The following is a 27,029-nucleotide window of genomic DNA, read 5'->3' on the forward strand; positions in this document are numbered from 1 at the left end:
AGAAAGCCATGGGAGGTCTTGGAATTGCCTATTACTGTTTAGGTCCTAATGCAAGACTAGAATTTTACGTTTTCGTGTTAAAATACCAAAAACCGCAGTCGTTTTATTTGCGCACGTTACATTTTAAATGGTTGGTATAATTTCAAACTCGTACTGACATGTGCAGCGAGCGCGCTTTCCAGATGACCTCAAGGTCACGAATAACCGTAATTTCTGAAGTTTTGATATTTCTTTTATCTTTTCAATTTGATTGGATTTGTGACGCGCAGAATTGAATATAATGCATTCGAGAACTTTTAAGAATCGATACTTATATTCGAAACCATGTTTTCGAGTTCAACATAACCTTTAAAAGTCGACGTAGGCCTAATTTGCGCAGTACGAGATTTCCGGAAACTGACTACAAACAGTATACCGGAGACCAAATTACAATGAAAGATTAAGAAATGAACGGATTTCGCATTCATTTTGGGTGCTTTCGTATCTAATGTGCTTTATTTTATTAGATGAGAGAATTAAAAACTACTTGTGGTCGATTGTCGTTTGGCTTGGTGTTACCGGTATTAGATTTTTCGAAGAGTTTGGCTAGCCTAATCAAAGTCTCTGAACTGAAAGAAGTTTTCACGGGAAACTGACGAAGATTCCCCTGTATAACTGAATATAAAGTATCGAGATTTTGAACTCGCGTACCGGTAATTAATGCGGTTTCGTGGTCTAACATGCCCGCCTCTCATCCAGAGGCCCGGGTTCGATTGCGACCAGGTCAGGCAATTTTACCTGGATATAAGTCTGGTTCCAGGTCCACTCAGCCTACGTGATTACCTTTAATTGTGGAGCTATCTAATGGTGAGATGGCGATCCCGATCTACAGAGCTAGGAATATCGGCCGAGAGGATTCGTCGCACTGACCATGCGCACCTCGTAATCTGGAGTCCTTCGGGCTGAGCAGCGGTCATTTGGCAGGCAAAGTCCCACTGGGGCTGTAGTTTGGTTTGATTTAGGAGTTTTGTAAGATTATAATTATACATATTTCATTTTTGTGATGTTTAGCCAAACTGTTGATGGTTTTCATCCATTCCCGGATTTTCCGTCTTCCCGTATTGTACGTTTTATTTTCATGGTCCCTCGAAAAATGGAGAATCGAGGTTTCACTGTATGTGTCGAGGTTCTATAATCACTGTCACACTTCTAAAGTCATTTCGTATATCAAGACTTCAAGAATGAGTGTCTTTACCTGTTCTTTTATGTGGTGTTTTTGGTAATGTTTTTGAAAATAAGATGTTGTATTAGGATTATTATGTACTTGGATTGTATTGTATGTTGCTGCAGACCTCAGGAATTTCTGCAAAAAGAAAAAAAAGTTGCAGATATGAGGTGTCCAAAGCAATGGTTTTGGAGAGCTGTTGAATGATGTACATTGCTTTTGCCTTCATGTTAATTTTTTGTATCACTTTTAATCTGGAGATGGCTTTTTTGTGAATAAGTACTAAGATCTCATCCTGTGAAATAAACGTAGTTCAGGAATTCAATATTGTTGTTATGATTGATGTGTTTAATGCTTGATTTTACAGGAGTGATCGAGATCTGACTCATGAAGACTTAGCTCTTCTATGTGACCTTTTTTATCTGCCATTTGAACATGGCGGTCAGGGTCTTCAGTTGCTACAAGAATTCAACTGGTTAAAGAGCAATGCTCATCTCGTCACTCTTGGGAAGCACAAGGGCTCGCCTGACAGCTCTCCTGACAAACCTGAGGTATGAAGTGAAGTCTAATTTTTTAGATTTGTTTTCTAGGCATGTGTAACTTTTAAGGGGAGAAATGTACCATATACATATGAATACTCTGTGCATATTTTTCCAGAATTTAGCAAAGAAAAACTTGGGTGTGCTCATTATTTGAAATAAAGTTGGTTCTGCTTTTGTCTCAATGGATCACGTTGCACTACAGTATTGTCCTGCCTTTGTGTGGAGTCAGTAGAATGTTAGAAGTCAAGTGTGAACCACGTATTAAGTAGGCCTATGGCTAAAAGTTCTCATAATTGCTTGTTCAAGGCTAAAGAAAAGCTTAGGGTTAGTGAAGATGCAGAAAACATTGTAAACCACACAACAGGAAGAAAGTATGTCGGAGAACATACTCGCGACTGGCAAAAAAGGAAGAGAAAACTACTTCAAAAAACAGATAGTAATCACCAGGCATTTCTCACAACACGTTCCTATACAACTAATACCAGACAACACACTCATTATGACAACACATCGGCAAAACTAGCAAATTACAAATATCACGGGACGTTAAGTAAACTACGTATAATTCTGATTGACCAGGTTGCAAACCTAACAGCATGCGAAAGGTTATGATGCGTTAATATTTCATTCAGTTTTGCAGCACTTTGTTATATAGGATTTATTTCTTATAAATAAAACACAAATTAAGCCAATTTTTGTATGAATGGTTCACCGCTTTACCATTGCCTGCATCTTTACATAACATTTTAATGGGATAGGCCTACAGTATATTGAAGCCTTATTACTTAACGGCACCTACAAATGACCTGTCGAAGATCTGCTATTGTTAACTTCAGTCGTGCCACACTGATTTAATTCATCTTATCACAAGAACATGCCTTTGCTGGCAGGACCTAGTGTTTACAGTGCACTATGTCTTCTGGTATAGGCTAGAGCAATTTTGTTACTTTCATTGATCTGTCTCTGTCTTATCCTTGGCTTTGACAATATGAAAGTGACTGAGGTATGAGCGATGCTAATAATGCCATTCCTTCTGCAGCCAGTCCCTGCTATGAATGGTGTAAAAATATCGCTCATAGGGTCGACTGGGGGATGCATTTCAGTGGGCTTGGCAGACTGATATGTAATAGCAACTTCTGGCTCGGTGAGGAAAGCAACGGGAAACTACCTCACTCCTCATTTCCCTAGTACATCTCTTCAGTGATGCCTAGGCCATCTATGACAGCTTATGGCAGAGCTGTTTAGGATCCAACCAGCCTTAAGGCTGAAGACTGTATATACATACATACATACATACATACATACATACATCACAAGAACAGTTATTGGCATTACCTTCAATTTATTGTGTTAAGTGGTAAAAAGAAGTAAAGTTATTATTTGTCGCGTGACAGCCTACTTACGGACTAATAGGATAACCGTGAGAAGTTGCGCGGTACATAGGCTATCTGTCTTGTGATAGCCTGGCTACGGATAAGAAAAGGGTCATGAGACCAATCTCTAATGAAGAAAAAATTAAAATCCTTCAGGAAGTAGATAGGAATCTACATCTTAAGCGCATAGGGTTGGCGCGAACGTTAAAACTAGCACCTTCTACTTTAAACAATATTGTGGGCAACCGAGACAAAATTAAAATTTCGTAAAAGCAAAATAGAACAGAAAAGGAAAAAGAGAGCGCGAAGGAACATTTCCGAAGTTGGAAACAATGATTTGAAGGAAAAAAGAGCGCTGAAAGCAGCTTTCTTCTGTGGAAGTGGTTAGGGTTGCGCAACTGTGATCTTGCATTTGGGATTTAGTGGGTTCAAATCCCACTGTTGGCAGCCCTGAAGATGGTTTTCTGTTGTTATAGCTGTACCTTAATTAAAAGTCACAGCCGCTTCCTTCCCACTTCTAGCCCTTGCCTCTCCCATGCTCGCTGTAAGACCTGTATGTGTCGATGCAACCTAAAACTTATTGTAAAAAAAAAATTGTTTTGTTTTACTGGATAGTGTCTTATTTCTAATCACTAAGCACCTACTGTACCTCTGTCCTATATTTATGTTTTTACAGAACTCATAATTGTATGCTTTATCAGTTCTACCCAGTCCTATGCTGGATACGGGACTAATGAGACCTAAGAATGTACCTGGTCTCAAATAGGAATCATCAGCAAGCTTTGGAAGTACCTCCCACCTTTTGGTTTTCTTTATTCCTCTGTTAACAGAGAACCAAAATGAACCAATTAAAAAAAACTTGAAAAAACTTACAATCATATTGCCTACACAGTTTAACAAGACAAGAACTTATCACAAAACGTAAGTTGTATATCGTGCAGGGAGTTTCACCGAACGCCCACTTTTCGTTTTCACTTTTTTTACAGCAGAAACAACACTTACATGCTCATTATCTCCATCATCTTCCACTTGTAAGGTATCCTGCAATGAAGTCCTCTCCAGTGGGTACAAACGTTGAATGGGCCTGATCACGTCCCGTCCAGCAGTCTGCACTCGAACTACTCTTATGTTACCATCTTTACCAGGAAACATCTCAATCACTTGACCCAGAGGTCACTCGAGTCTTTTCCTCTGATCAGAGCCTACTAACAGAATGTCACCAATCTTTAGCATCCTTCAACACTTTTCTTTAACTTGCGGCTGTACTAAAAGGCTCAGGTAATCATTACGGAATCTTTCCCTCAATTTCTCCCGTAAACGCCGCAGGTACTTAGCCCGTCTTCTAAGGTCACTCTTGTCAAGGCATACCAATATAAATGGTCCATTATTGGATATTATAAATCTTCCAGCTAACTCATTCCTGGTTGCCAGCGTTTCGCCCTTGCGTGCTAGGTTGGGTTCATCAGTTGGTACCTAGCACACCCACCAAGACGCTGGCTAGTGGATACCGGGGAGGCCACTGCGTGGGCTACTTAGAGCCACCGGCAGTGCCAATGCACTATGAGAGACTTCGTCTCTTTGCCAAAAAATTGATGCCTGCTTGGTCATCAGATGATATAAATGTTGATTCCTATAGGGAAGCTGAAATACCGTATTTCACGGCATAATCGTCGCCACCGCGTAATCGTCGCATCCTTTATTTTCAATACAAAAATCGGACTTTAAACCTTTAATTACATAATCGTCGCACGTCCAAATTTTGTTCACTAATCTGGTTAAAAGGTAAATGGAACTGCAACGTAAGTTGCACATGAATGCGCAATTTAAATACGTGTATGGTTTATGGGCAATTTGGCAACACAGTCACGTTTGCTAGATGTTGCACAACGTATAAATAAATAATACCGGTATATAATACGACGCATGGCTTACCGGTAGACTATCGGCAGTTTGACAACGTGGTCGCGAGACAGTGTACTATTTATTCACCACCTACATATTATGCTTACCGGTAGGCTATCGGCAGTTTGACAACGTGGTCGCGAGACAGTGTACTATTTAATCACCACCTACATATTATGAGTTCCCATTTGAAATACGTAAGGCTGTAAGTTATCGCTTATCGGCAACGTCGCCAGGAAATACCGGCTAGGTAGGTTGAATGGACCTCGAACCAGCCCTCAGATACAGGTAAAATTCCCTGACCCGGCCGTGAATTGAACCCGAGGCCTCCGTGTAAGGCTCCATGGGGCCGGCTCCTGTGTTATTGCGCACGAAGTGAAATCCAAGACGATAACGTAGATTTCCACGGAATTATTCAGCCGAATTATTTACGATGTCTCAGTTGTCATCGCTAAACTCTTATCTTACTACTACGTCATAAGTGTCCGGGCATGGGATGAAACCTTTTATCCAAGCAGTCAAGATAATTATTATCCAATGCTATTAAAGTTTTATTTTATAAACTCGTCAGTAATGTAATGTAAAATCATCAATAACTGGGAAGAAATATTAACCTAATTACCGTATGTTTAAAAGAAATTGAAAAAAATGAATGTTTGTTACTGACGTCTCGGAATACAGTCAACTATACAGTAGATCTACACCGCGCTAGCCAGAGCGAGCTTGCGAGCTTTGCGCATGCGCAGTAGTGTGTCGCAACCAACGAGCTAAACTGATAAATTGTTGCATGCTTCCTTGCTGCCTAACAGTATTGGCTGCTCTGGAATGGACAGATCACAGATGCATTTATTTGTTTCAGATTTACGTGATTACTGTAGACATGTGTGCGTGAGAATTTAAGTTTTTAATTTGTGTTTTGGGTGTTGGCAGAAATAATTTGTTTTAATAGTGAACAATTACGGAAAGTCATTTATATCGCAAAACATTAACGTGTGAAGCATTTATAAGCGATTATGGGTAAATATAGAAACTATTTTGCGGGCTTCAAGCTAAGCGTAATTGCCTTCGCTGAACAGCACGGGAACAGAGCTGCAGAAAGAAAATTTTCTGTGAGTGAAAAGTTGGTGCGTGACGGCGGAAAGTAAAAAAACAAGCTAAAAAGCACAAACCCTTCTAGACACGCGTTTAGAGGTCCTAAAACAGAGAAGTTTCCTATAATTGACGAAGAAGTGTTTAGGTACGTCAGTGAAATACGTAACAATGGCTGCAGTGTATCATATGAAATGTTACAAATTAAGGGACAGGAGGTAGTGCGCAAACACAACATACCGGTAACTCAGTTTAAGGCGACTCGTGGGTGGATTAAGGGGTTCATGCGACGACACAATCTGTCAGTGCGAAGGAGAACAACACTAAGCCAAAAGTTGCCTGCTGATTACACGGACAAGATTGTAAATTTTCACCGATTTGTCATACGTTTGCGCAAGGAAACTTCGTACTTGCTTTCTCAAATCGGTAATGCCGATCAGACTCCAATCTTTTTTGATATGCCTCGCAACAGCACTATTGCGCTAAAAGGATCACGGAGTGTATTAATGAAAACTAGCGGTAGTGAGAAGATGCGATGCACGGCAATGCTAGCCATTACAGCTGACGGGAGAAAGTTGCCGCCTTACATCATTTTCAAGGGGAAAACGATGCCTAAGAATATGCACTAGACGGTTCCGAAGATGACGCAGTGTGGCAGGGAGACGAAGAATCTGATACTGGTATTAACAGAGGTGAGGACGGCGCATCAGATAGCGAAACCTGCGATAGCGACACTGAAGATTTGGAATAAATTGCGTACCAGTAAGTCCGCATTTCACAACAAAGCGATAATTTTTTGCAAGTGTAATATTTTAACTTTAATACTCAAATTAATGACAAATTAACTTAATACGTTCATTTTTATTTTCAGGTTGGAAAAACGTTCGCCGAATTGTTGCGAAAAATTATGAATTTTGTTTTAGACTATTTTAATTATTTTGATGTATAAACGCGAGTATTACGTGCATCTTAAATTTGTATCAAATACAATTTAGTTATAAATACATTTTTTGAGTAATACAAATACTGGTATTAAATATTCATCGTATAATGGTCGCACCCTACAATTTTTTTCGAAAATTTTGGTATAAAAAGTGCGACGATTATGCCGTGAAATACGGTATTTGTCCCGAATGAGTAAATTTATAATACCAATAGGGCCGATGACCTTCGATGTTAGGCCCCTTAAAACAACAAGCAACAAGTATAATACCAATATAAATGGTCCGTTATTGGACATTATAAATTTTCCAGCTAACTCATTCCTGGTTGCCAGCGTTTCTCCCCCGTGTGCTAGGTTGGGTTCATCAGTTGGTAACTAGCACACCCACCAAGACGCTGGCTAGTGCATACCAGAGAGGCCACTGCGTAGGCTACTTAGAGCCACCGGCAGTGCCAATGCACTATGAGAGACTTCGTCTCTTTGCCAAAAAATTGATGCCTGCTTGGCCATCAGATGATATAAATGTTGATTCCCATAGGGAACCTGAAATATTTGTTCCGAATGAGTAAATTTATAATACCAATATAAATGGGGGTGAAACACTGGCAACCAGGAATGAGTTAGCTGGAAAATTTATAATGTCCAATAACGGACAATTTATATTGGTATTATAAATTTTCTCATTCGGGACAAATATTTCAAGTTCCCTATGGGAATAACATATCATCTGATGACCAAGCAGGCATCAGTTTTTTGGCAAAGAGACAAAGTCTCTCATAGTGCATTGGCACTGCCAGTGGCTGTAAGTAGCCTATGCAGTGACCTCCCCAGTATGCAGCATCTTGGTGGGTGTGCTAGGTACCAACTGATGAACCCAACCTAGCACACGGAGGCAAAACGCTGGCAACCAGGAATGAGTTAGCTGGAAAATTTACAATGTCCAATAACGGACCATTTATATTGGTATTATAAATTTACTCATTTGGGACAAATATTTCAGGTTCCCTATGGGAATCAACATTTATATCATCTTGTCAAGGCAATCGAGATCAGGCACTTCAATGGACCGGTTGTCCTGCAGGAACATTGCAGTAGTCAATGGCACTAAGTCGTTTGGATCCTCAGACAGGTCATCAAAGGCCTAGAATTTACCACAGACTCCATATCCCATAGGACAGTCAAAGCCTCTTCTTAGGTGAGAGAGGCTCTTCCCAATGTCCTCTTCAACAACTTGTTGACCATTTGAATGATCCTCTCCCACCATCCACCTCACCAAGTAACCGTGGGTGGAATGAATTTCCACTGGATCCTCCTTGAAGATTTTTCCTCTTCTATCTGTCAGTCCAAAGAGTCAAAGGAGTTGGTCCCATTGTCACTGTATATAACTCTGGATCGTCCCTGCCTTGCAATAAATCTCCTAAGACCTTGAAGAATTGCTTCTGTGGAAAGGTTTAACACCTGATCAATATGTATAGCTCGATACACAGCACAAGTAAACAACAAAATCCAAGCTTTCTCTCAGCCCCTTAAAATCAATGGCCCAGCAAGATCGACCCCACTGATCCCGAAGACTGACGAATGTTTCACTCTATCTTCTGGCAGTGTTGCAGGATCTGCATCAATTTTCTTCGACTCATGTCGTCGACATTTGGCACATTTTGTTATCACCCTCCGTACTGTCTTCCGACCTCTTAAAATCCAGTATTCTTCCCTTAATATTCCAAGTAAATCCTCAACACCCGCATGAGAATATTGTGTGTGGTAGTCTCGGATTAGAATCTCCCTAAGTTTGAGACTGGAAGGCAGAAGAATGGGGTAACTAAAATTTTCCTCATCTTCTCTTTGAACAATTTTAGTCTTCAGACTCAGAAGATCATCTTGGTCCACAAAGGTGCAAAGGGAGTTCAGTCGTCGTCTTTCAGTTTCTTCCAGAACCCCTGCCTGGACAAGACGCAGGAGCCTTCTCTCCGCCTGTGCTAGTTCTGAAGCAGAGAGATCATCCCACTTTCACAACTGCTACGTTTCAATGATTTTCCAACAAATCGCAGTATCCATCCTATGAGCCTGAAAGTTTAAACTTAGAAAATCTTCTTAGGTACCAGGCATCTCCATTCTTCTGAGGAATTGATCAGTGATGGAGATATTTTTCTTCTCTCTTGTTTGATGATGTCATCATCCACATTGACCTCTGATGTCGGCCATTCTCCTTTTGCCAACTTCAACCAGTTAGGACCCTCCCACCATTTGGAGTCTATAAGGACTTCAGTGGAACAGCCTGGAGATGGAAGGTCAGCTGGATTCTGCTCCCCAGGAACATGCCTCCAGTCTTCTTGTCTCGTCAGCGATCTCATTTCCTTCACTCAATTGTTCACAAATACTCCCCATGACTCATCTCTCTTGGTCCAATAAAATGCCACTGAAGAGTCTGTCCAATAAAACTCGGAGATGTTCAAGTTCAGACTTTCTCTGACAGCTTGCCAGTCATACAACATGCCAGGAGTTCCAATCACAGCATCGAAATTTCCTTGAGTGGTGAAACCCTTGTCTTTACCATGATCAGCCGAACAGAAACAATATCTACAGTACCAGTACAGCTTCGTATGAAGACAGCTGTAGCATAAGCACTCGTGCTGGCATCCCAAAATGTATGTAAACTCCAGGTTTGTTCAGACCTGCTTACTACGAAATGTCTCGGTATTTTCACTTCAGAAAGTCGCCAAACTTCAGCTTCCTATTTTGTAAACTACTTCTGTACATCCTCTGGCAATGGATCATCCCATCCCATCTTTGAATTCCATCTATCCTGAAAGTTTAGGGAATAGGGTCAGAGGACATGAAAAACCAATGGAATCAAAAATCCTATGAGCAGGTGACTAGATTTTTCTTAGTGTAACACATCCAGTCTCATTTTGAGGCCCCACATCACAGTACAGTACATCTTCTTCCTTGTCCCACACTAATCCAAGAACAGGAGAAATCTTCTCAGACGTATTCTCTTTTCCCCCTTGAGGTGCATTCTCTGCCACGTAGTTCAAATCTGGTTCCTGAAGGTAGTTTCATAAATTTCTCACGAAATTGGGTCATTTCCTCCTCTGGATCAAGGGATGTTACGCAGTTGCCGACATAGAATGAGCTCTTTAATAGTTGTGCTCTTTCTTGCAGTTCAGGAGGGCTGTTTTCTAAATGGAGATCAAGAACAGCACCCAACAAGAATGGACTACACTTGAGCCCAAATACAACTCGTCGATGTTAGAATATCTCGATTTTCTTCATGGAGGAATCCTCCCACCATAGGAATCTCAAGAAATCTCTGTGTGAAGGACCAACAGAAATTTGCAGAAAGGCCCTTTCTATGTCCGAAATTACTCCAATCTCACGACGGCGAAACCTGATCAGAATAGGTGGAATTTGTTCCAGCAGATTTGGTCCTTTCTCCAGGCACTCATTCAGAGATCGACTTTCCTTCCCCCGGCAAGAAGCATCAAATACGGGTCTTAACGGTGTGGTTGAATTTTCTTTGAATACATCTCTGTGAGGTAAATAGTGACATTTATTGTCAAAGTCTTGAAAGAGTACCTCTGTCACCCCTTCTTGAAGCCAATCCTGAAACACAACATTGTATTCCTGATACTTGTTGCCATTCAACAGTTTGTTAGTCGTCATCCTGCACCTCTTCTCAGCAATTTCCAAATTGTCGTGGAGCTCCTCAGATACCTCATTCCATGTTAGATGGACTTTGTAACGGCCATCCTCGTCGATTGAGACAGTCTTCTTGAAATGATCCAAGGTAGCCATTTCTATTTCTTCGATGTCTTCTCCTCAGGGTCTCTAATTCCCACGGTGTCCAACTTCCATAAATCAGTGATTGCAATGTTTAAAGTCAACATTGACGATATCACCATACTGGATGAGTCTGAGAGACTGTTCAGAGATAGCCTCCCCATAACAACCCTCCCAATTCGAGTCTTAACAGCCACTGGTCCACATTCCATGTTTTTTATTCTTCCAGCGAGAAGTGTTCCGTAGGTGTCTGCTCCTAAAAGAAGTTCAATTTCAGGCGTCCCTTCTCCAAAGTCAGAGAGAAAGATTCTGTTTTTTCAGAGTTCTTTCATCCAAGGGCCACTTTGGATTCTAGGGACAGTACCACAAATAATCGGTTGATCCAGTACAGGGATCTTACATGTGTACCTGCCATCTAAACTGCTCAACTGTATTTGATAATTAAAATGTAGATGCTCTTTTGACTCAGTTCCTCCAAACAGAGCATGAATCGTGGTTTCAGATCCTGATGGTTCCAATCCGATGGTATCTACCAGTTTCTTTAATATATATGATCGCTGTGATCCACTATCTATGAGTGCTCTTACTACCCAGTCCTCTTTCCTTCCTGTGATCTTCACCAACAAGGTCTGCAGAAGAATATCCTGGCTACAGTTCTGATTACCCAAGGTAGTACTGGCACCTTCCTTTTTGTTTTGTGTTTCTTCCACATTTTCTGTGTAAATATTTGAAAGGTAGTGTTGGGCACATTAGAATAACATGTTTATTTCCACAGAAATGACACAGTACATTACCCTTACAGATCTTGGCAACATGACCAGGTCTCAAGCACTGAAAACAATACCCCACTTTCATCAAAATATTCTTTCTTTCCACTAGAGTCATCTTCTGCACCTTGAAGCACTCTTCGCTCTCATGAGATTTTCTGCAGAATACACATACATTTCCAGGATCTTTAATGTCTCCTGTGAACAGACAACTAGCAGTGGCCATGTTTTCAGCTTCGCTTAACCTAGGTTTCTGCTTTGTAGGCTTCTGATTTGCTGTATTAAATCCTCCTTGGGCAAGTGCTACCCTCTGTTCACCTTCCACTTCATTCTTGAGAAATAAAGTCAGTCGTGAGAGTTTGTCACGGTATAAATCCTCGGTAGGGTCACTAACTGGGTGATGGACAGAATTTCTCAGCCATATTCTCAGCAAGTCTTCAGGCAGAGATAACTCGGCTAACAGAAACAAGAATGCTGCGTACCTGTCAGCAGTCATGCCTAAGGCGCTATAAGATGGGTATGCTTAGCCGCTATTTTGGTTCATACATGCGCAATGGGCCATGTGATCAAACTCGAGTTTCTCCTACGAGCGATCGCTTGGTCGCATGTGCTACCTGAGCAAGTTAACCAATGTTGCAACCCTTTGAAGTTTAATGAGGTGAGTCGTGTTGAGAAATCATGCTACTTCCCCTCAAACCAGAGAAATCTCCTTAAAAAACAAAACAAAACAAAAAACACCGGGCGAGTTGGCTGTGCGCGTAGAGGCGCGCGGATGTGAGCTTGCACCTGGGAGATAGTAGGTTTGAATCCCACTATCGGCAGCCCTGAAGATGGTTTTCCGTGGTTTCCCATTTTCACACCAGGCAAATGCTGGGGCTGTATCTTAATTAAGGTCACGGCCGCTTCCTTCCAACTCCTAGGCCTTTCCTATCCCATCGTCGCCATAAAACCTATCTGTGTCGGTGCGACGTAAAGCCCCTAGCAAAAAATAAAAATCATCATCATCATCATCTTCCTTCCAAGTATTGGGCCATGTGACCTATTACGGTCTTGCATTTTACTTTTTGCAAGACTTGAAAGCAATCAAATGTCCTTCCGACGGGTTGCTAGCCTGAAGGAAAAAAATGTGGAACGCTTCACGATTTTGCGTGTCATCCTGGCGCAGGGGCCATGCTAATCTTCTCTGTATCGTTCCAATTTTAGTATATGTACCGCCGAAGCGAGTACCAAAAAATAAAAATAAAAAAATAAAATAAAGTACTGTTAACTTTGCCAAAGTCAAATATTTTCAATATTCACCACAGCTCGTGGGTCACTCCCCTTACAATTAACTGGTAAATGATTATCAGTGCAATACTTCAAGTTGAGAGAGAATATTCAACTATAGAAGTAGTTAGGCCTACTCTATTCCTATTTTCTTCCCGAATGCAATTTATAATATTTGTTTTATGAATGTTCGGTTGAATAAACGAAAATCCTCTGTCCATTACAACTGCATAAGCTGATGAGGTACATAACACTCACCAAAAATTATTTTACACATCGAATGTATTTTTTTAAATACTGGTAAATTAAAAAGGGACTAAATTTTAGAAGAAAGAAACTTAAAGAAATCAGTAGTAAGTAAGTAAACTCGTGTCCTCATCCTGAGGTGATGCAGCTCTTTTCAGGCACACCCTCATTGGAGGTGAGCTGCAGGTACCATTTCAATCACATACCAGCCCTCCTGCCGGTTTTTAAATTCCTAGCAGTAGGTACCGGGAATTGAACCCGGGCCTCCGAGGACGGCAGCTATTAACACTAACCGTTACACTACGGAGGCGGACAAGAAATCAGTTACTCCTGTGTGTTTGTATTCGTAAATCACATTTCAGCGTTATATTTGTTCGAAGAATATTTTCCTTATTATTTTGACAAGCTTGAAAATAGCGTTGAATCAATTTCACGCAAGTATGAAATACCGACTCAGATCATAGGCCCTATGGTACCGGTATCAAAATCTTCTATCACAATTTATATATCTTCGACACTGACCGATTACCTCGTCAAATTCCACGATTGAAGAATGACAGTAGCCTATATCAGTACCATGGTGTCCCATAGCTTACGAACAACCTATTCTACTTATCAATAATATAATAATAATTTAAAAAAACGATTTATCATTAAGCTACTTTTTCTAATATTTCTCCAGTGGGAGTACATGCCTAGTTTGTTTGTTTATTAAAAGGTTAATTATCAATGACCTCGCTTTTGTAATCACAGTCTCGAGTAAAAATTACACAATAATTTACAAAATATACTAATATTTATGTTGAGTAACCGTTTGAGTAATACTGAGAATGAGTATTTTTACAGTATGTTAATTTAGCATTATTTCCTAGCGTGGAGAACAGTAAAAAAAAAAAGGGAGATATACAAGCCTAGGACGGCCACCTGCCTAACCAACGTAGTGCAGGAATGAACCATAATGGCGGGCGAGCATACCTAGTCTTTAGAGAGCCCTAGTCATGCCCAGAGTTTCAAGGGATCGAAGGTGGGATTTAAGCAATCGTAGAGCTCTGGGAGAGTCAGTCTTTGTGTTGAAGAAACATTTTGAATCTCAAGTCTAAGTAGTTCACGAACATAAAATTCTACGAGTAATTCTTCTTTTCCGAATCGACTTTTAAGACACTGAGCTGCATTATCATAATTTTTAGCTGTTGGAGGGGAAACTAGTTACCACCTCCCTAGCTCTTCTTCCTTCAACAGTACATTGGATCAAATATTGAAATTTATCTTCTTTTTCTATGTCTGTCGTTATGAATTCGACGGAACTGGCTCCAAAACCCTAACCAGTCCCTAACCTCTCCGGAAAATTTTCGAAGTTCGATTTTTGGCAGTTTGAGTTTTTTCTGTGAGAAACCTACAAAACCATCACTCGATATTTGATTTCCTTCATTTGTACGTTGTGTTAATACAAAACACTCCATTTTCTGACGAGCTTCATGTACTTTATCACGATATTCATTCACTTCATCGTATTCATTTGTATATCGTTCTTCGTCACTGACGTCAAGAAGCACTTCTAATATTTTCTCATCAGCATCCTTCAATTTATTTTCTAATCGTTCTAGTTTATTAAAACGCAATCTTACCTTGTTTGGGTCTGTTTCCACCATCACCGCATCGTATGTTTTCGTGAACATAGCACTATTGGTTTTCGCGATTTAGTCAACTTATCCATTTCAAATTACTGCTTCGTTCACGTCCAGTTGTGGTCGCCACTAATGTTATGTCGAACCCGAAAATCTACCCAATAAAACGGAATTCATCTGATAGTTACACAGGTGTTATCTTTTATTTTTTTCCACAAACTGAAAACTTGATTTACATCGTGCTTTTTCTTAAAACAATCTGTTCTCTAAACCAAAGAGTACAAAATCTGGTGGGTGCATTCCATTTAGTCTCTGGATGTAACGACGACTTCAAATTTACGACGTGCTAAGCAGGAATGTACTAACGAGGTTTCACTGTTACATGAACTGGATTTAAAATATGTATGTGGTGTGACAATCTGTGTGAAAGATACAGTGCATTTGACTGAACATACAGTAGAATAACTTGCTGTACATGCACATTGTGTGAATCCCCTGTTTTGATAATAATGAAAATGTTACTCTTTAATGTAGTAGTTAAATAGGAAAACTTTTACTCTTTGCAGGTTGTAGAATGGTTTGAGCGAGCTGCAAAATTGGAGGACATGACAAAAGCTTTAAACGCGATGTTCCAACGGCTAACATTCTGCGCTAACCGAGAACTACTCTATGATTTGTATCCTTATGTGTGGGACATGCGGGGCGTTGTCTCGCTCCTTAATTCATACGTCAAGTGGCTAGGTGAGTACATGTAGATTTATGGAGTGTAATGTAAAATATAAGTTGAACCTCAGGGCTACATTTAAGGCAAATGATGTGGGGGTGTTAGGGGGCATTTCTGAATGAACGTTATGTGCTGAAAGAGTAATTTTTTTAATTAATGCATGACTATCCCGTTTCAAAGGATTTGCAGAAAACTGGGAAAATAATTTCTGAGACTAAGATTAATGAAGTGAATTAAAGCCCAGTTTCCAGTACATTAATGCTGGGCTCACTCGTATAACAATAAATGAGCTGTGTTTTGGCTGTGCTCTGTTCGTATTAAACACGTGGTGCACAGGGAGATATTTATTTGTAAGCCTCCTGCTCATTTGAGCTTTCGTTTCTTAACTGAGACTGGGAATATCTTTAATGTGTTTTAATTGCTGGGGAGATGTGCTAGAAATAATTAATTTTTAAGTTTGTTATTCAAACCCCAGACTGTGATTAAAAGTGATTCATAAAATCAGCTGTGAAAGATTTCTTGTACAGTGAAGTAAGATGTGTTGAACACAAAGTAGATTATGTTGGATATTGGTTCTAATATGTACATATCAGCTTTTTGTAGAGTCAGAAAAATCTGTCAACACATTTCTTTCTTATTCTCCAGCTTCCTTTTAGGTAGGTTAATGGATCAGTGATCTCCATTTCTATCTCTTCTACCAGCACTCTCTGAACATGCTTGGCACATCAATTCCACTTTCTGTATCCATCTTCTCCTTGAGCTATCTCTTAGTCTCGTTCCATTCACTGTCCACTCGAGCATAGCTCTTGGAATTCTTGTTTCCTCCCTCCTTGTGACATGGCTATACCATTTCAGTCAGTTTCTTATGATTCTATCCTATAGTTTCTCCTTTCCCAATCTCTTGAATTCTTTAAATGATCCTTCCTTGTTTTTGAGACATACTTTGCATAAACTTCATTTCAGTTCTCTGTATTTTGCTCTCCTCTCTGGCAATTGTAACCCATGTTTCCGCTTCATATGCCAAAACTGGGAAAAAATAGGTCTTGTACAACACCTCTTTTCATTGTATTGGTACCTGTTAATTCCACACCAGGTGTATCATGCTCTGATGGAATCTTTCTACAAATTGTACCCTTTTGATGATCTTCTTTGTTATTGTTCCTTCTTATGACATTATGATTGCAGATATTTGAAGTTCACTAGTATGTTCCCTGATACTTTAAGTTCTCTACCACTTCTAATAATTCATGATGTAATTTAATCTAATAATTCATCATGTAATTTAATCACTCTCATTTCTTGTATTGTCTTCCTTACACCACCAAGAATTACTCTTCTCTTCTGACATATTCAAATTCTACAAAGAGAATCATTACAGATATTTCAACTTAGATGTATTAACTGAGAAAAAATATTCTTATATTTTTGGTGAAATTCAATCAGTGCAGATTGCTCTTTGTAATAAATTGTAAAATTTTCATGTTGGATTTGTCAGTAGACGTTAAGGGGAAAGCATTTCTCTAGATGTGGTCCTTCCTGAATAGAGATGTTGCAAAATGAATTATAAAATTCACTTTTGTATTAACTGATTCAATCCCATTTCGGATAAATATGACTAGGTTTGTTTAGTTTGTAGGGGAAGGCAAAGGAGAATTGAGTGAAATATATTTTTTTGTGGATATGAGCTCTTAATCAGTGTTCGAATAAAGGTTTATAGTAGAAACTGTTGTAGAGGCAGATCATGGGTTCAGAAAGTAGGGAACTTTATTGAATGATAGACAAAATTTTGTGGGGTTGCTTTGGAGCTTCGTTGTATAGGGTTTTCAGTGTACTTATTGGAACTTTTATTCTATTCTGCAAATTCTTTCTGTTAAATGTTCTGTTACCGCTGTGAATGTTATTTTTACCCGTGCATACATGACTTGCAGTTTCTCCTTCCCATCCTGCTTCTCTTTTAGAAGTAAAATGGCTTTTAGTTTTGTGAGTATATACTGCTATACAGAGAAAATGAGAGTCTGGAATTACTAATTTAAACGAGAGTTAACAGGAAAATAACAGGCCCATTTACCTAGATTGAAACATTTCATATAGCAGTGAAGAAATATGCAAAAAATAAAAATAAAAAGGGAAAACAAATGAAAAGAAGTAACTGTTTTTCACCAGTGGTTTCCTCAGTTATATATTTGTGCAATTTTGGAGGTTTATGGGGAGGATTATTTTTGTTTCTTTAAACAATCAAAAGTTAGCAAATTGTATCATTTTTTTCTCTTCTTCCCAGTTTGTGTTTTTGTGGGAACAGGTGATTCACTTAAAGGACCATTCCTTAAGATGACAGCGTTCTCTTAAATTATAGCTGCGTATTGTGGTGGGGGTTATTGTGTTAAGGGGGATTATAACTATGTAGTCTTCCCCAAATATATCAACTTAGTCATTAATCTCTAAATTCAATTTAGTGACCAAGTACTTCCTAGAATTTTTATTTGTTTCAGTCATCGGGCTGGAGGTGGTTTGAATCCCCCAAGATCTCCATTGTTTGTCATTTAGTTGTCTGAAAATACAGAATGCTCTTATAGACTAGTCCCGATTTTTAGGCCTATTTAGAAGCATTTTAGACACTTCACAGTTTCTGTCACTTTTATACATTCTTGCATGTGTTCATTTTGACCGTGCTAAAACAACCGTGTTCTCACTTTTAATTTTCAGACAATAAGCCATCAGGCTTACTTAAATTATTACACGCACACACACTGTTCATTATCACTTTCACTTACTTTCACTATCTAAAACACTTTCAAGCAGATTCTGAATGTGATCATACGAAGGTTGATCAAATATAAACAGGATTTTTGTTCCTGAACATCAGCAGTTTGTAGGACTGGATCCACGTTTTTGCTATGCTTAGGCGGGACCGTCAGGAGTGGGGAGAGCGTGCTGTTAGATATTTCCTGCCGTTTCGTCAGTAACGCTTACGATTGCAAATAACTAACCTCATCTTTTAAACTTTAGACAACACCAGACAGACAAGCAGTAATTGGAGGGGTAAGTGAAGTTTCCGTAAGTGCTCACTTAACTAATAACATAACTTTTGACACTCACACGAATTTTCTTTCTTGTTACAGGCATGCCAACAAGCGATGCCTAATTTAACAACTTTTAGCTTCACAGTTCATCGAATTACATCCCTTTTAACTACTCTTCATTTTAATTCATTGCTTCAAATCTTGCTCATTTATGTCAACAAGTACATACTTACTAACAGTATTGCTGGTGTTAATGACAGCCAAAGTTAAAATTTCGTGAAGACTAAGGTTTAACCTGTCAGATGTTTCAATTATCAAGATGACGAGATCTTAGAATGTTATAGACCCTTATCCTCAAAGGATAACAAACTTTTAGCCCGATCTCATTTTCAAATTTCAAACTACTATAAACTAAGTATTAGTTCTTAATATTGAATCACAAGTCATTATTTAATTTTTTAGACATATTAATAGTTTGTAAATATTTCAGTGCAGACTTATTTACCATAATTTTAAATGAATGTATTTTTATCAACTTTTTCACTATTATGTCCTTGTTTATAAGGCACACCATCAATGATTCTGCCTTCTATGTATTTTAGCAATATAAGTTAAGATTGTAAAATGTACAAATAGTTTTTAAGTCATAAGTCACGAACATAAACCAACCTTTGAGATTCTAGATTGGTTGACGATGCCCTATAAAGGATTGAAACATGTCCCGCGTATAACTTCATATTAATGAGTAAACTCTAAATGTAATAACATTTTGATGTATTGAATAGGTGGTTTATAATAAAACATTGTTTGCTGTAATAAAACGCTCACGATGTCGGAGCAACAGGCGCACCCCTCCACTGCGCAATGTATAATTATAAAATTTATTGCTCGTGAAGGAGTTACAGTGGCGGAAATTGGCCAGAGATTGACTGCGCAGTTCTGTGATCAAACATTGTCAAAGACGTGTGTGTTTGCCTGGCAAAATATGTTCAAGGAAGGACAAGGACGTGTGGAAAATCAGCAACATGATCGCCACCCTCGGACCAGCATTACAGACGAAAACATTCTTGCGGTTGAAGACATTATTGACGACGATCGACGGGCTTGAATATCAGAAATTGCAGAATAAGTCCTAATCAGTTATGGGAGCTGTCAAGCAATCATCACAAATGACCTACAGTTCCGTAAAGTGTGTTCCAGATGGGTCCCTTGCCTTTTGACCGAAAATCTCTCCAAGCTACAGGAAACGCACTGGACTTAACTTGATCATCGTACTTACAGCCCGGACTTATCACCCTGCAATTTCCATTTGTTCGGATCGCTTTAAGAAGCTCTAGGACGGCAACGATTTGAAGATGACGAGAGTGTGAAAGACTTCATGCGCAACTGGCTGGTGACACAACCCTGTTCTTTTTATGATGAGGGCATCAAAAAGCTGCCCATGCGCTGAGACAAATGCATTTCCAAAGCTGGAAACTATGTGGAAAAATAAATTGTGTTTTTTCAATAAATGAATTTAAAAAATAAAATCCTATTTATATTTGATCCCCCCTCGTATTAACTGTTTCAAGCTGCAGTGAACTGAAAGGCGTGTGAACTAAGGGAATATCACTGCCAATTCTCAGACTTACAAAGTAAGTAAAGGATAGTTGTGTAGGTAGTGACAAATATGAGAGTGGGATGGCCACATTCCTGAGCTATTCATAGAACATTAAACAGTGGAGGTACTTGCTAGGGTAGCCAAACTACAAGTATGTAACACTACATGCTTGGTGGGCAAGACCTGTCATCTGAGCTGAAAACCTAGAACATGTGGCAGGCCTGAGTTGCCACCCAATTATGCAGCTATGTTAGTTCAGTGTTTATCTTTGATAAAATGACAAAAGCAAAGAATGAAGTGTTGCCCAAAGTGTTTTCCCATGTTCATAACTATAACATGTACACTTTACTTCTGAATAGTTATTACATTGCATTTTTATTACTCTGTTTGTTATTCTGGGCTTATACGAAGTTTGTCACCTGGATAACAGTTCAGTTAGGATTTGAGGCCCTAAATATCACTAATGGACCTCTTTATGTACTGTGACCTGCAGAAACTATTGTATCCCTTTTTGTTCAGTTCCATTTGATGTACTCCAGTTTGACTTACCACTGGATACAAAGTATTTTAACTTACTGGTCTGAAGATATATTGGAAATATCATAGAGGGGGACTCAGTAAACCTTCAGCATGATGACAGTTCAAATAAAATCAAGAGCAGTAGTGACCTTTTGTTGTGAAGGGTTTAGCTCTGGTCTTTGGGAATCCCAGTTAGGGAAACATTCAGGAAGGTTTCTCAAATGAAATGTAATTATTTTACACAGGAAATCAAATTCTGGAGGGAGGGAGAGAGTGTGAATTATTTGCTTCCCAATTAAAGTAATTTTGCAATTATTAAATCTTTTATAGAGCATTCTTTTCAATTATTATTATCTATTATGCAAGTTTGAGGTAAAATAGGGAAGCATTAATTTTTGAATGTTTGATTGTAATTTTACCTTGTTTTGCTCTTATCTCCAGATTTCTTATTTTCCCCCATTATTGTTTTATGTGCATAAGTTTTTGGCATTGTAACTAAAATGCTTTCTTTTCTTTGTGTGTGTTAAGTCTGTAACAGTTCTAAGGTAAGTAAAATATTTTTACAGTACTTTATTATGTACACATGATACCATTCCTCTGTAGCCTGTGTGTTGTGCGTAACGCTGCGTAATGCTGATCTTAAGTATACAATACTTTGCAAAAGTTTGTTGTGAAGAGCTCTGCAGCATTCAAGGAAACCTTCTCTCTCTTTTTTTCTTTTACCCAGTACATTTGTTCCCTTCTGATAACTGAAAGTAAGCAAAAGATGTTGATATCATGTAGTTGGGATTGGGCACTTCCAAGTTGTCAAGGTTTGCCAGTGGATTTTGTTCTGAAGTTTTCTCAGGGAATTGCTATGGAATGAAGCATAGATGTCAGGATATGTCAAATTGCGCTGTATTAAATGAAAGAGAGAATAGAGATGTTTTAATGAGTTTCTTTTGGGAAATACTTTCTTTGTAGGATCTTTTCTTATGAAAATCCTGTCATGATCTGCCTGTAGGTTTATTTCTCTTTTCTGTTTTCTTTTTTATTCTAAATGTAAAATAATTTCACACCTTTAATAGCCTAACAATCAAGTAACCTTCTGGTAGGACAGGAAAGGGAAGACTGAAGTTCTACTCCTAGCATTGATAGGGCTAATTTGGATATAGTTATATGTAAGTAAAATGTTATTAATCCAGACTAATATTGGGGGTATAAGTTAACCAGATTAATGGAAGTCCAGATCAACTAAAATGGCTTAAAAGAAGTATAGGAATTACATGAAATTCAGTTTACAACAATATGTTTATTATGACCTAACTACAGTACAAAATGTAAAAAAAAATAAAAAAAAAATAAAATAAAATACAGTTCGTTATGTTTGCAGTTTATGATAATGTGCCCAGGGGACCTGGCTGGCGCTCTATATCACCTAAAACTCTTGCTGCAGAAATTCAAGTAGACTGACAATCAGAGGAACTGAAATTCATGTTGCCACAGAAAGACTGGCAAAGCAGCTAAGAATACGCGTTTCAGTGAGTTTAGGTTGACTTTTCGGATTCCAAAGATGCCTTAACATAATGAATTGTTTAAAAATGTGAGAATATCTGTGCCAATGTTGAAGTCAGTTGAACCGTTCAGAAACAGCTTGAATTAACTTATCACCACCAATGAATTTCATAATGGTTCCGTATTGATTTTGACAATGTTGTTTATAAAATTTTCTTGAACAGAAAATAATGTTTACCACCTATTCAGTACCCTGTATATAAGCTAGGGTTTGTTCTGCAGACATTCTCTTTCCTTCACATTTTCTTTTTCTTTTTTCCCCCCCATTTTATCTGGGTCTGCATTATGGAAGTTTTACTTTCTTTTATTTATCTTCCGTGCTAGTGGTTAGGGTTGTGCAACTGTGAGCTTGTATTTGGGATTTAGTGGGTTCAAATCCCACTGTTGGCAGCCCTGAAGATGGTTTTCCGTGGTTATAGCTGTTCCTTAATTAAAAGCCACGGCCGCTTCCTTCCCACTCCTAGCCCTTGCCTCTCCCATCGTCGCTGTCAGACCTATATGTGTCGATGCAACGTAAAACGTATTGTAAAAATTTTTGTTTTGTTTTACTGGACAGTGTCTTATTTCTAATCACCAAGCATCTACTGTACCTCTGTCCTGTATTTATGTTTTTACAGAACTCATAGTTGTATGCTTTATCAGTTCTACCCAGTCCTATGCTGGATACGGGACTAATGACCTAAGAATGTACCTGGTTTCAAATAGAAATCAACAGCAAGCCTAAATTATTTGTTACTATTTGTTATTGGTATTGTATTCTGTACTGGAAGGTTAGACTGGCTTAAAACTGCTTTATTTTTATATTTTGTGTGTTAATGTGCAATGTCTGATTTATTTTGAACACAGCATAAAGATTTTTATTATTGAATTGCTAGTTAAATTTGATATAATTACTGACATTTTATTCTGTATTTGATATACAGTCATTTCTGCATTTTATTTCGACCATCTACCACGAGATTTGTGTTCATAGTATTATGATGGCCCTGATCTTGCTACTGAGATTTCTTTGATTGGTTTTTGAATTTGTTTGCCTTTTCCCCTATTGTATTTTGACTACTATGTATAGGTTTGTGATCAGGGTTTAAGCCACTCAACTTCTAAAAATGCGTCAAACTTTCAATGTAAATATACTAAAATGACAACCACGTTGGGCTTGAGAAGAAAAATTTGTAAGTATTTATTCTTCTTTTGACCCACCTTGAAGAACTTGTAGTGTATAAATAAAATATTTCTTGGAGTTCAGTGGCACCAATTAAGGCCAAATGGCCATCCCCTGCATTGTGTTATTATTACTCTCTTAGTTTCAGGACTTCGAACTGTAAATTCTGTTATCAGCTCATTCCAAGAAAAATGGAGGTGCATCATTAGCATGTTTCTACTAATCGAATCACTTATCACTCCTAATTAGAGAGTTGGGTAAATGGTTACTGGTGGTGTTAATACAGGTGATGGATAAGGTTTCAGTCAGAAATTAACCCCTGCAGGTTCATTATAAAATCAGGACATGATTTATGATCTTCCCATCCCATTCTGTCTGTAGTCCGTGATGGCTGGTGGCTTCAGTTTTTTTTCAACTTCTCTCAAAGGATCATTTTCGTATCTAACTCACTTCTGAAGAAAAGTAAACATCAGAACAATCACATAATTGCTCGTTAATAAGTCATTGATATGCGTGCCGCTGCTTGCAGACCCGTAGAATTCTGTAGGTTATGTATTTCCAGAGAAAACTTTTCAAAAATGGTACAAATGAATTATAGATCTCAGTACTGTACCTACGCCAAATAAAGTACATCCGCCATTTTCCCGCAAATTTAAAAGAAATCTGTCCTTACAGTAATGTTGGAGTGAGTCCATCAGTGGACCCCAAAGGGTTAAAGGGAACAGAGTCCTATGCTGAGATCACAATAATAATTATTAAATTAATGCTGTATGGTCCACCTTTTTTCAATACTATATTATGCAATATTATTGAATTACATTATTAAACTAGGGACTAGTTTCAGCCTTGGCTGGCCATCTTCAGCCTTAACGTAATACATCTAATAACTAATAACTAAACAAATGGAAAAACACACAACTGACATGAAAACTAATGTACAAACACACAATTAACATTAAAATCTGGGATGAACTTTGTGTAAAATCTGAAAAATAAATTAGGCTCTAAATTCTTAGCATCTAAAGTATGCTCATCATCCAGACTCTTTCTTATATTGATATTCATAGAATTGTTAGTTCCATCACTGCTAATCATTCGATTGCAAAACGGCAACTGGTAAATGTTGATTCTGTATTCAGATCATCAATCACCAAATCTACTTGAGTGGTGTTAGCAGTATGCAAGCCACTGGATGCCACTGTAAATAACCACCAGCTGACGCAGAACTGCTAGATGGTGTTTCCACATCGACCAACGTAAATAAAATGAAATGTTCCCGTAGTGCTTGTTAAAAACATGCTGAAATGCTGTTGGATATTGTCAGGGCGGCACAGAAGATATGGTTAAAACTGACACATTCTTAATTTGTGGCTGGTATAAATTTGCAATTCATTGCGCTGTCCATGAAGTTAACCTGATTAAATGAAAGATAAATTTAGATAAAATTAATTAATAGAAGGAGGGAGAGAGAGAGTGTGTTAGTCAAATGGCATAGGTTGTATGAGACTTACCTCTCGTTGCGGCATGTGGTGCTTGGTGTATTGTTGTGTGCCTCATACTAACGGTTGTGAGATTTAAAGGAAAAGGAAGGGGCGGGGGAAGGGGAAAGGAGTGGAGGGGAAGGGGGGAATTAAGGCGGGCTGAAGGATGTGGAAAAAGAAATGGCTGCTGAGGAAAGGTGCTGTGAATATTATGAAAAACTCAATAATGGCTTGTTGGTTTGATGTTTCTAAAAATGGGAATTAGGTCAAATAGGATATTTGGCTTTTCTGAAATGTCATGATTATAATTCAGGTTAAAATATTGATCTGTATGTATGAAGCAGCTTTCAGTAATGTTAAGGAGGGGTCCTTTGTTGATGATTTGGAGAATTTCCATATCTTGTTTTATGTCTGTGAATTTGTGATTATAATCATGCATATGCTGTCCTACAGCTGAAAATTGATTGTACTTCAGGGCATTGATGTGTTCTGAGTACACAAGAATCTCGTTTATCTGGTCCTCACTAATCCGGATCGAAAATTATAAAAATTTGTTTTTACTTGTGCAGTATTTCTTTTACGGGGTCGACTCTTCTTGAATGTATTTTCCACCAAGGATAGTTAAGGACCTAATGTAACAGCTCAGTTGCAACAAATGGACCAGGGTCCCTTAATTTAGTAATGTAATTGAGTAATATTGCATAATATAGTATTGAAAAAAGGTGGACCATACGGCATTAATTTAATAATTATTATTGTGATAACAATTCAATACAGATCAAAACCATGAAGTTCATGTCCTATGCTGAGATGCCAAATGAATGTAGAAAGGAAATAAAGTGAAATTTCCCAACAGTTTAGTACAAAAATGTTACACCATTATTTTTCGCTATTTCGAGTGAAAGGGTGGGGGAATCAGCAGCAAACTTGGAATCATCAGTTAACTTTGCAAGTAATAACATTCCAAGAAACATTCTGTTTCTGCAAATCTTAGGCCCAGTTTCATCAACACGTTAGTACTTAACAAGGTATTAAATAATTTTAACATACGATTTAAGAAAATTTGCGTTTCATCAACAACTGTTTACATTAACAAATGTTAAACTGCGTATTAAAGTTAACATCAGCCATTTCCAATGTTAAATGGCTAACATTAGCATTTAGCAACCTGTTCCAAAATGGCTGCTGTGAATCTCGCTTTCGATGCGGAATTGCTCTATTTAGATCTTTTACAAAACAATCCTGATCGAAGAAGAGTTCACCGACGTAATGACTTTGAAAATTTGACGGATGCAGAACTTCTTCATAGATACAGGCTATCGAAAATAATCGTTGCTAAGGTTGTTGACGAAATTCGAGTGTGGTTGGAATATCCTACGAAGAGAAACTTTCCTATTTCTCCAATGTTGCAGGTACTGATAATATTACGATTTTTTGCTACTGGTTCTTTACACATAATGGTCGGAGACAATGCTGGAATTTCTAAATCCACTATTAGTAGAGTTGTTTGTCGAGTGTCTGCAGCAATAGCATCCATGAGAGGGAAGTATATAACATTCCCTTCAGTAGAAGAGCGTCAGCAAATTATCCGCGACTTCTATGAAATAAGCCGTTTTCCTTGTGTTTGTTCGAGGTGAAATAGATTGCACACACGTAAGAATCCAATCACCTGGAGGCAATTGGTCCGAAATATATCGTAATCGGAAGGAATATTTCTCTGTTAATGTTTATGTTCAGGTGATTAGTGAGCCTAACCTCCAAATCGGGGATATACTTGCTAGGTGGTCTGGTTCTGCACACGACAATACAATATTTAATAACTCCCATATCGGAGCACAGTTTGAAGTGGGACAATTAACGAAGTGATTTTGTTAGGTAACAGTGGATACCCGCTAAAAAGTATCTGTTAACCCCATTGAAACTCTCGCGGACTTTCTCCCACGCCTCGTCTTTTTCTTTTATCGTCAAGCCATCTGTGCGCTTGCATTCAATAACATATATATTTACTAACTAATTCAATTAACAACTCTTTTTCGAAGGAGGAAAAATTAGAACTACGATTCCGTTTCACTTCACGCACCATATTTTACAGCTGTACTCAAACAGAAGCCCATCGGAGCGCGCTGTAAAACAGCATGTTCGTACCACTGCCTCCTTGATTCGCACCAGTTCGCAATATTGGGAGAGTTAACAGTCGATTAGTTAACATTTCACAAGAAAAGTTTGATGAAA

At 38.5% G+C, this 27,029-nt stretch overlaps 1 protein-coding gene and 1 non-coding gene across 2 annotated transcripts in view; one reads left to right on the forward strand and one right to left on the reverse strand.

Moving 5' to 3' along the window:
• Positions 1–27,029, forward strand: part of Oga (O-GlcNAcase) — a 226,814-nt gene that overhangs the window by 134,361 nt on the left and 65,424 nt on the right. Inside the window, exons 11-12 of the mRNA XM_067154884.2 lie at positions 1,575–1,755; positions 15,304–15,478. Coding sequence (XP_067010985.1) covers positions 1,575–1,755; positions 15,304–15,478 — 356 coding nt within the window. The remainder of the gene's footprint in view (positions 1–1,574; positions 1,756–15,303; positions 15,479–27,029) is intronic.
• Positions 12,721–12,827, reverse strand: LOC136882503 (U6 spliceosomal RNA). The gene has a single exon (XR_010861205.2). It is a non-coding gene; the product is annotated as a U6 spliceosomal RNA (small nuclear RNA).

Source organism: Anabrus simplex, chromosome 10 (assembly GCF_040414725.1).
Source record: "Anabrus simplex isolate iqAnaSimp1 chromosome 10, ASM4041472v1, whole genome shotgun sequence".
Classification (NCBI taxonomy): domain Eukaryota; kingdom Metazoa; phylum Arthropoda; class Insecta; order Orthoptera; family Tettigoniidae; genus Anabrus; species Anabrus simplex.